Source organism: Crinia signifera, chromosome 7 (assembly GCF_055691185.1).
Source record: "Crinia signifera chromosome 7, ASM5569118v1, whole genome shotgun sequence".
Lineage (NCBI taxonomy): Eukaryota > Metazoa > Chordata > Amphibia > Anura > Myobatrachidae > Crinia > Crinia signifera.
In genome coordinates this window covers 165,767,651-165,778,128 of record NC_139223.1, presented here as the reverse complement: position 1 = coordinate 165,778,128, position 10,478 = coordinate 165,767,651, and the positions used below count along the sequence as shown (strand labels likewise).

General features: G+C 39.5%; 1 protein-coding gene across 1 annotated transcript; it reads left to right on the top strand.

Annotated features, from left to right (window-relative positions):
• The first annotated feature begins 9,225 nt into the window (after positions 1 to 9,225).
• Positions 9,226 to 10,152, top strand: LOC146021271 (olfactory receptor 5AR1-like). Its single transcript, XM_083155066.1, has one exon. The coding sequence runs from the start codon at positions 9,226 to 9,228 to the stop codon at positions 10,150 to 10,152; it is 927 nt and encodes a 308-aa protein (XP_083011192.1).
• The last annotated feature ends 326 nt before the right edge of the window (positions 10,153 to 10,478 follow it).

Below are 10,478 nucleotides of genomic sequence, written 5' to 3'. Positions count from 1 at the left end.
TCTCCAGTGCTGAAACACATATGCGTTCCACCTATTTCCTAGTTCGCCCAACCTGATCGTTATTGGTAGAATTCTATCATGTGACATGTATTCTGGAGCGCATATGCATTCCATTTGCTTCCCATTAATTTGACTGTGCTGCAATAGGGTGAAATCTGTTATGTGACTCAAACATCCCGCATTACAGAGAGAAACATGGTCAAACATACATATTGTTATACATTTGGAAAAAAAGGAACTTTTACAATGTGATACAGAAAATAGACTCCAATCAATGCATAAATATAACTATTTTTGGTACTTATGTAATATCTGGGCTCCCGTTTTTCTTATGAGACCGCGTCCCCTCGCGGGGTTCGCTGCGCTCACCACGCTTCGGGCACGGTGGCTCGCTGCGCTCGCCACACTATATAAAATCAACTCCATGCGTAGTTGGATAGTAGGGGTATGAAAAAATGGGGTGCATTTAACATGGGAGCCCAGATAATACATAAGTACCCTATTTTTTGTTTTTGAATGTGTGGGTGTTCCTGCGGCGAGAACCCCCCATCTGGGACCAGATGTGGATAGGGACTCGCTACAGGCACCCCACAACATCCAATATACATACATACATAAAAATAAGTTAATTTCTCACTGAGGCATTTATAGATGCATTTTTTTATATTTTCCAATTGTCTAAAAATAAGAACAAAACATAATAAATGGTTAAATGAAAGTTCAAATCAATACAGGACAAGTAAGGATACTGTTTTACACAAATCACGAAGGCATGAAACAGCAAGGGCCAAAATTTGGAATTTATAAGAACCACTTTAACTCAAAGTCCTGATTAAGCCCTGCTGGCATGTATTTCATCTCTTACCTGGCTAGATTTTTAGCTGTATTACTTTGTCTTATATTTTGTTTAATTGCTTTCATACCCACAAATGCCTCAATGTGATCACACAAGCTATTATGCACTGACTTAAAGTGGGACGATAGCGCATAAGTGTCGAGTCTTTTTCTTATATTCCTTAGATGTTCACTAATGAGTGTTTTTAATGGACCAGATGTTCTTCCGTTGTAGTATTTTTCACAGGAACACTGGATAGCATATATCCCAATTTTTCGTGTGACTGGTAATAAAGTCTTTAATAGCCACATCCTGTCCATTAACATTTATATAACAACATAAATGTTAATGGACAGGACATGGCTATTAAAGACTTACTTACTGTTATTTTTTATTTAATGCTTCTAATGCATCCTAAACAACATCTACATCTATGGAATCCCTGCGTGCGGTTATATATTGATTTAGTGTTCATCATATAAGCACTAGATACCAGTTTTAATTTAAGGTTGGGTGCTTTTCTATATATGTGTACTGGTTTGTTAGGTAACAGTGGTCCTAAGATGTGATCCATCGTAAGGATGTTCCAGTGTTTTCTCATTATTTTTTTTATTTTTCTATGTTTAGTTGAGTACTGAACGCCCAATCAAATTTGGAATCTGTTTGTTCTTTAATTTTTGGTTGAAACATATCGTCTCTATTTGCCTCACTTATTGTATCAATAGTATCCTGTATTTTGTCCTTACAATACCCAGCTGCCACACATTTTTCTTTCATTGTGTGGGCCTGATCTTTAAATGTTTCCTGCTCTGTACAATTCCTTCGGATTCTTTTAAATTGACCCTTAAGTAAATATGTATAATCTGTACATATCGAATAACAGTCGCATGGGTTAAAAAAGGGAACAATGGCATGGAATGAGGGTTTGAACCATACTGAAAGTACACTAGCTACAATGTCAGACTTTGGTAACTTTAAGGCTTATTGTAAAGCGTTAACCTGTCTGTGAGCTAAATAAAGGAATTCCAGGCTATTTTTTCATTTAACCCTACTGGGGCCAGTGCATTGAGTCGGAATATCCATGCCGAATCGCGCTGTGTCAACAGTTTCTGTCTGTCACCCCCTCGAGGAAGGGGGGGGGGATATGATTAATGATCAATGATCATGCTTTTTAGACTTTCCAACAATGTTTGGCCACTGGCTGTTCGATTTTATCCCCACTGAGGCATGCTTTAATGGCACAGCGGTGGAGTGCCATGCGATCTCTGAATGTCCTTATAGTCTGGCTCACATAATACTTGCCGCAGGGGCATATGATTATGTAGATGATATATTGAGATTTGCATGACACCACATGATTGATTTTGTATTTTTGTCCCGTCGTTGGATGTGGGAAGTCTGTTCCAGCCAACATCATGCTGCATGTTGTGCAGGAGGGGCATTTATAGCACCCGGGTTTTTTTCTTTGTATATTAAAGATGGTCTCAGTAGTTTTGGGGACTATGTTGGTTTTCACCAGCATGTCACATAGATTTTTACCACGTTTGTAGCTGGGCATTACAGATTTGTGTTTGAAGACTGACAGGGTTTTGTCTGTGGTGATCAAGGGCCAAACCGCATTTGCCGCTCTGGGGAGTACCTGGCTAGCAGGGGTATAAGATGTAACAAAGGGGATCTTGTTGGAAATAGACACATTGGGTTTCTTTTTATTCAGAAGCTGTTCCCGAGGTATTTTCATGACCGCCATTTTTTGTTGTTTCAATGCTATGGGGTCATATCCTCGTTGAATGAATTTTTTAACCTGGTTATCCAAAACTGGCTCTAAAGCAATGATGTCACTGGTAATCCGTGCCACCCGGATCATTTGGGATTTAGGGAAAGCCCTCTTTAGAGGGGGGGCATGGTAACTGCTGTGTTTGAGTAAGGTATTTCTGTCGGTCTCTTTGTTGTAGACCTTGGCTGTTATGGTTTGGTTGTTTAAAGAAACAGTAACATCCAAATAATTTCTACAGGTTTTGTTCAATGAGTGGGTTAGTTTTATGGGGCTGTCTGTTTGATTAATTTGGAGAATGGTGTCTTTGAGATGTTGAATAGGACCGTCCCAGATGAGGAATAAATCATCTATGTACCTGGTGTACATGATGATATGGGAACTTATATTGACATCTGTAAAGAAAAAAATTATTCTCAATAATTTTATTTGCCAATGATGGAGAGACATTAGACCCCATTGAACACCCTGTGAGCTGTAAATAATATACACCATGATGTCAAAAATAATTTCTGGTAAGTGACAATTCTAAAAGGAGCAGAAACAATGGAATGTCCAAAGATGTAAAATGGACTCTGTAAAGAAAAGACCGCATGGCTGCCAATGCCTGTGCATGGGGATCACGGTATATAGATTTTTTACATCCATTGTGCATAATATTGCCTGTGCGGGTAAATTGTCCAATTCCGTGAGTTTATTGAGAAACTGCGTAGTGTCCTTTAAGAATGTTTTCTGTGCCATAACGTGAGGTTGCAACAAACAGTCCAGAAACTGAGATATGGGCTGAAACAAATAATTATGTGCAGATATAATTGAGCGTCCGGGTGGGTTTAACGGGTCCTTGTGCACTTTGGGAATTGAATAAATGACCGGGGTAACTGGATGCGCTGTTGTAAGAGTGTGGTACACTTTCTTGCTGAATAAACCAGTTTCCAAACGCTGTGTTTAATGTGATATCCAGTTCCTGTTTGAATGTTTTCGTGGGGTCACTGGCCAGTTTTTTGTACGTGGTCATATCGGCCAATTGGACATCCAATTCAGCGATGTATTTGATGGTATCCTGTATCACTATACCCCCGCCTTTGTCTGTGGGGCCTATAGTGATATCTGTGTTATTGTATAGGTTCTTTAATGCCTTGGTCTCATTTTTACTCATGTTGGAGTGCTGTTTGGGTCTTTTGGAGTCGAATCTTTCGACAGCCTCGTCGACAATTCTGGTGAACGTCTTGATCGACGGATTGTGAGATTGCGGATCAAAGTTAGAATGTGCATACTTATTTAGAAAGCCCTGATGTGGATCTTTTTGTATCTGCTGAGTGTTTTGGAAAAATTATTTAACTCTAAGGGATCTGCTAAAGTGATGGAGCTCCATGTTCCACTTAAAGGGTTCATGTTTGTTAGTTGGTACACATGATAAACCGTAGTTTAGTACTGTGGTTTCATCCGGAGTCAGCTGGTGTGAGGATAAGTTAAAGATTAGGCACCGATTTGATGTCCGTCTGATGTATTATAATAAGAAGGCAAAGATACCTTTACATGTATTTGAGATAGAAATACTAAGTAAGTGTTTAAACTTCATTTAAAGTGAGGTGCATTGCTGAACCCGTTTAATGAGGGGGTCATAAAGAAACTGCTATGTGAACGTGAGACTGAACCTATAAGTAAGTGTGGTTTTAGATGTCCATTGATCACACCACCGGATTTCTGATCTACGTTTCACAAGCAAGTTTCAGACCAGCGCTGTTTCTTCCAACTCCATGTTTCATGTTGACAGGGTTAGGTTGACGATGGGAAGATTGACAGTCAAGAGGTCGATGTGAGTTTTTCAAGTTTTTTGTCCCGATTGTTGACATTGACACAGAGTCCCCTCGCAATGGCTCGCTGTATTCACCATGCTTCGAGCAAGGTGCATTGCTGTGCTCTGCACACTGTTTTATTCTCCCACCATGCCACAGGGGATGGTAGGGCATGAAATACCGCCTGTTGGCACTTTTGACTGCACACTTTCTCATTGTCCACCTAATGCTTGTGTCGACCTTCCAAACTTGTCAACTTTAGCCATGTAGACCTATTTCAGGTATTAACCTAAGACCTGCCATCCTTTAGTGGTCGGCCCAATGCATGTCGACCTAAATAAGGTCAACCTTGTTCTGGTTCACTAACAAAGAAAAAATCCTTCCTGCAGGTGGGGCAGATGTAACATGTGCAGAGAGAGTTAAATTTGGGTGGGGTTTTACGTCAAAGTGAGATCTACAGTATATTGCAGTGTAAAAATAACCCAAATCTAATTCTCTCTGCACATTTTACATCTGCCCCATCCACAGTGCCCATGGTTTTATCAATTTGTATCCATTTGAGAAGGAATTTGCCTCTAAGAGTGAACTAGAATAAGGGCTTGTGTCCCTTATCTTCAACCTCAACTTTTTAATTAAATAATACTTTGCAACCACCCTTACATGCTGTAATCTGCCATTATTTTGGAGTTCTAAAAGTATAAACCACAGTAAAGTTACAAAAGTGATCATAAGCAGCGACTTAGAGGAATCACCTAGGAAGACCCTCCCTTGGTGCAAAGGAACACAGACGGGTTGTTTTTCTGTTTTTGTAGAACATTGGTCTAATTGTACATGTGAGACATAGAAAATAGGCTACAACACACTCAGGAATAACTTAGCTGTATTATAAATCTCTCCTCTGAATGATGATGGTTCAGTATTGGACATTTCCAGGCATCTGTACCCAGTATAAGGTATGTCTTCTTAACATTGCTACAGCAAAACCTTTAGATATTTTTGAGTCAAGATATTAAATCAGTTCTTTAGATTTATCCAAGTGTCAGATAATATGTATAGGCTGAAGGGCAATTAGATGTTTGGAGCAATAAAATTAATCCAAGTTTGCTTTGGTTTATTTCTGAAACATGTTGGTGACTTAACAAAAATGTTTTATGTAGAGGATAAGAAAAAATATTTGGCATGAATAAAAATATATGATTAAGGCAGTAAATTATTTGAATAGTGTAGAAATATTGTAACTATTATTTAACATACAAATAAGGGATGAGGCTTAATTTCATACGCACATGTTCGCGTGGGCACACACAACCACACACAGGTGAGAGTCTTAACCAGGTGATAACAAATACAATAATATCAGAACCTACATTCGTTAAATGTGAGAGTATCTTCAAAAGATTATTCTAATGTGTTTACTTAAAAAGGTAATAATAGCAATTGTAAAAGCATTACATAAGAAAGCATTTCATTAACTTTATAAGAACTTTTCTGAGTTAAGGCTATGATCTCTTCGTCCACATATGGGGCCTTATACAGGTTTGTTAGCAATACCTTGCTGCACTGCAGGTGGGGCAGATGTATCATGTGCAGAGAGCTAGATTTGGGTGGCGTGTTTTTAAACTGAATTCTAAATTGCAGTGTAAAAGACACAGCTGGCTGACATCTGTGGGATACATGCAAAAACATACAGTATTTACCCTGCACAGAAAAAAAAATAGAATCCACCCAAAATCTAATTATCTCTGCAGATGTTACATCAGCCCCACCTGCAGTGCAGCATGGTTTTGCTTATTTGTGTTTTTTTTTTCTTTCTTAACAAAGCTGAATCAGTCCCACAGTACATGCCCCATTCTTATGGTAAGCAGGGCTTAAATTGGGCCTAGAGAGGTGGTGGAACTAAATTAACCAGCCACATATCCCCCCACCTCCATTAGGCAGAGCCAGGCAATTGCTAGGGTTATGGCTCCCCCTGCACACATAACATTTGTGCTCTACATCTTGTGCATTATAATGAAACATTGGTCTCACAAGGAAGAGGCTTAGTCAAATAGTACCCCCAAATGACACCACACAGTAGCACAATTGTATTCATGTTATGTGGTGCCTCTGATTCATATTAAACCTCATAGTAGTGCCCATTGTTTACATTACGACATGCAGTAGTGCCCCTAAATCACAAAAGTCCCTCAGTAGTGCCACTTACTCATGTTATATCACACAGTAGTTCCCCTTATTCAAGTTATGCTATACAACAGTGTCCATTATATACAATGCTCACAGTAGTGCCCATTCACAAAATGCCTACAATAATTGTGCACCCTACATATTATGCCCACAAATGTGTTGCTTTTCTGTTGGATTTATTTGCAGGGCTGTGGTGAAGGTGGAACTACAGTAGTTACATCTACCATTATAGGTGGTGGAACTCTGTTCCACCCAGTTGCCCCTCATTTTAACTCCTGATTGTAAGTAATGTCATGGATGGTCAGTGTATTTAGTCTTCAGCCACTTGTTGCTACTGTACATTTCTTTTAGTGATTCACATACAGTATTGAGCTTTATAGTGCAAATTTTAATTACTTTATCTTATACACTGGCAGAGTCTTCGTAGTTTATTTCCTACAAATACAAAATTACTAATTGTGAGGGGTCAATCAACTTTAGTTGCATACTGTCATTTAGAATCATCAGCAAAAATCTTTCCACTGGAACTCTGTTACTCTTAAATATATACCTCCTTTCTAATGTCATTTTACTTATTTGGTGTGCCAGGAAGTTTTGGGGAGGGTTTCTGACATCAGTGCTGACCACTTCCAGCCCGTCTCAGTCGCAGATTAGTGGCAGCCTGAGAACTACTCACATTCATAGATGGCAAAGTCTCTTTGATGTTTCTGGAATTGCATATGGATTTGCGAGTGGATAGCGATTAGTAATCCCTTTGCAATTCCTTCTCATAATGCACAATGTTTCAATTTTTGTTTCAGACTTGGTGGCAACTTTCTCCAATGCAAATTTTCTAATTAGCGATCCATGCTGACTTAGGCACTAAGATTGTTAAATTGCTTAAAACGCCGGTGATTTTCTTTTCTTTTATGATTCAAGAATGTTATTGATCAGTAATGACATGTTCTATACAATAAATTCCTTATATATGTGCTCGGTACTTGTGTACTAGCACAGCGCCCTGATATTTAGTCGCTCGATTTTTTAATCGCATCGCATGCCATACACCCGATGGCATGGGATGCAATGCGATTTTAACGCATATACGATATAACATTGTATAAGCACCCTAATGGGTGCTTACAATGCTTAAATGCACCCCCACTCCACCCCCCAAGTATAAACGTGAACCCGAAGCGTGGCGAGCACAGCGAGGGGCTGCGGTACGCGTCCTACGACCTTTTCATACCCCCACTATCCACGTCGGCATGGAGTTGATTTTATAAAGTGTGGCGAGCGCAGCAATCCACCGAGCCCGAAGTGTGGCGAGCGCAGCGTGCCCCGCGAGGGGACGCGGATACCTGTGAAGCCCGCGAGGGGACGCGGATACCTGTGAAGGTATCCGCGTCCGCTCGCCACACTTCGGGCACGGTGGCTCGCTGCACTCGCCACACTTTATAAAATAAAAAAAAGGTCGTAGGACATGTACCACCGCCCCTCGCGGGCTCGCTGCGCTTGCCACGCTTCGGGTTCACGTTTATACTTGGGGGTGGCGTGGGGGTGCATTTAAGCATTGTAAGCACCCATTAGGGTGCTTATACAATTTATAATCGCATCCCATCGCATTATATGGCATTGTATGCCATATACAATGGCATACAATTTTAAAATTGTATGCCATTGTAGAACATCGTCCGATATCGCATCCCATCGCATCGCATGCGATATGGTCTGCGATGCGATGGGCGCCGTGCTAGTACACAAGTACCATTTGCTCCTCCAATAATCCTTTTGGAACTCATATGGCTAGTATATAACTCAGTATGCAGTTCAGGAAATAGGAGAAAGACACAAAGAAAGATCTTCCATATAACCCTATATAATATAATTCTCATAAATCCAAATAAAAACCAATGACAAACAATATACATATATTGAAACACTCCCTTACAGAAATGTTGATTCTCAATACTGGAAGATGGGAAAGTGGAAGATGTCAGGAGTTTGCACCTCTCCGCCTGAAATGTTACAAATCTGGAGGAATGCTTGTACTCTCCACTTATCACTCCCCTGACTCCCCAGGTCTGTACTTGGTGAGATGACCCAAGCCAGGAATTGATATGACTCAGAGGGGTAAATTTACTAAGAAGTGTATTCTACTTCACATGTGATGTTGCTATGGGAAACCAATCATATCCTGTCTACTATCTTGTAGAGGGTGCTAAATAAAAAAAAAGTAGATTCTGAGATTCTGATTGGTTGCCCATAGCAACCATCACATGTGAAGTAGAATACCCATCTTAGTAAATTTCCCCCAGAACCTCAAAGTGACCTACAATTAGCTTGTCTACGTTTGCTTTTTGGCAAAACCAAAATGTCTCTAGCTAATTTTTACAATTTCCTATCACCTTCACAAATTTTCGGATCTATTACAATTATGAGAAAATAATCATGTTGGGAGGGAGGAACATAGCTTGTATAATGTCTTCTACTGTCACCCTAATGACACTACAATATTATTTGATAATGCATAGGAATTGTATCTGTTATGTCGAATGTAAGTGATTGGCTTTACAGTTTGTACAATTTAGAAACCAAACTTAATAAGCACACTATGTTGTACCAGATTAATTAGATCAGTTTAAATTTTATTTCTAGAGATGTCTTGGGGAAATAATACAGTGGTAACAGAATTTATTCTTCTTGGACTTTCCAATGATCCCAGGACTCAAGTTAATCTTTTCATTGTCTTCCTTTTTGTGTATATAATCACATTAATTGGCAACATCTCCATCATTATTCTAATCCTGTCCGATATCAGTCTTCACACCCCTATGTATTTCTTCCTGGGCAACCTCTCATTTCTGGATCTCTGCTATACATCTTCCATTGTGCCTAGGATGCTGAAAGATCTGATATCCGTAAAGAAATCTATTTCTTATGCTGAGTGCGCAACACAGATGTATATTTCTCTCTCTTTAGGGCAATCAGAGTGTGTTCTGCTGGCTGCTATGGCATATGACCGCTATGTAGCTATATGTTATCCATTACATTACACTACCATCATGAGTAAGACTGTTTGTGTGAGACTAGCTATTGGTACATGGATGTGTGGGGTTCTTCTCTCTACTTCAATGGTGACTCTTACACTCAATGTAAAACGTTGCGGCAATAATGAAATTAATAATTTTTTATGTGAAGTGCCAGAAGTATTATCACTGGGCTGTGAAAACATTTTGTTTATTGAATTAATAATTTTTGTTGTTAGTGTGATAATTCTCATAACACCAGTAACATTTATTATAATATCTTATGTTCAAATTATTGTAAGTATCTTAAAAATTGCTTCTTCGGCCGGGCAGCGGAAAGCTTTCTCCACCTGTGGGTCTCACATGACGGTTGTGACAATATTTTATGGCTCAGCTATGGCCGCCTACATGAAACCCAGGTCAAGCTCTGTAGCAGGAATAGACAAATTCATTGCTATATTTTACATCGTTATTACACCAATGCTGAATCCTTTGATTTATACTCTTAGGAATAATGATGTAAAAACAGCCATTCTAAAGTTAAAAAGTAGATTGTGATTACACAAATTCAAATTTGGGGTAAAATTGACAACTCCAAGTTGATTAGTGAGTCTACTTTTTCAAAACTTTTGGTTCACTTATAAAATTTGTTTTTAATTCTGCGCAATATTTTTCTTTATTAAATCCTATGGTAAATACAAGTGAAGGGTAAGATCTTGGTTTTAAATTGAGAAAACAACGTAGGACGGGAGTCTTTGGTCTCCCTGACATGCAGGCAGTAAGAACCAGCGTGTAATAAAGTGTCCATGGCCGCAAGATGAGTACCTGGGCAAAAGCTGTGTAGACGCCGCAGAGTTTGAGGACGCAGTCCCAGAGCCGGAGAG

Bases quoted from the DNA above. Each gene is read 5' to 3' on its own strand.
- LOC146021271 (XM_083155066.1), top strand. From the start codon at position 9,226: ATGTCTTGGGGAAATAATACAGTGGTAACAGAATTTATTCTTCTTGGA.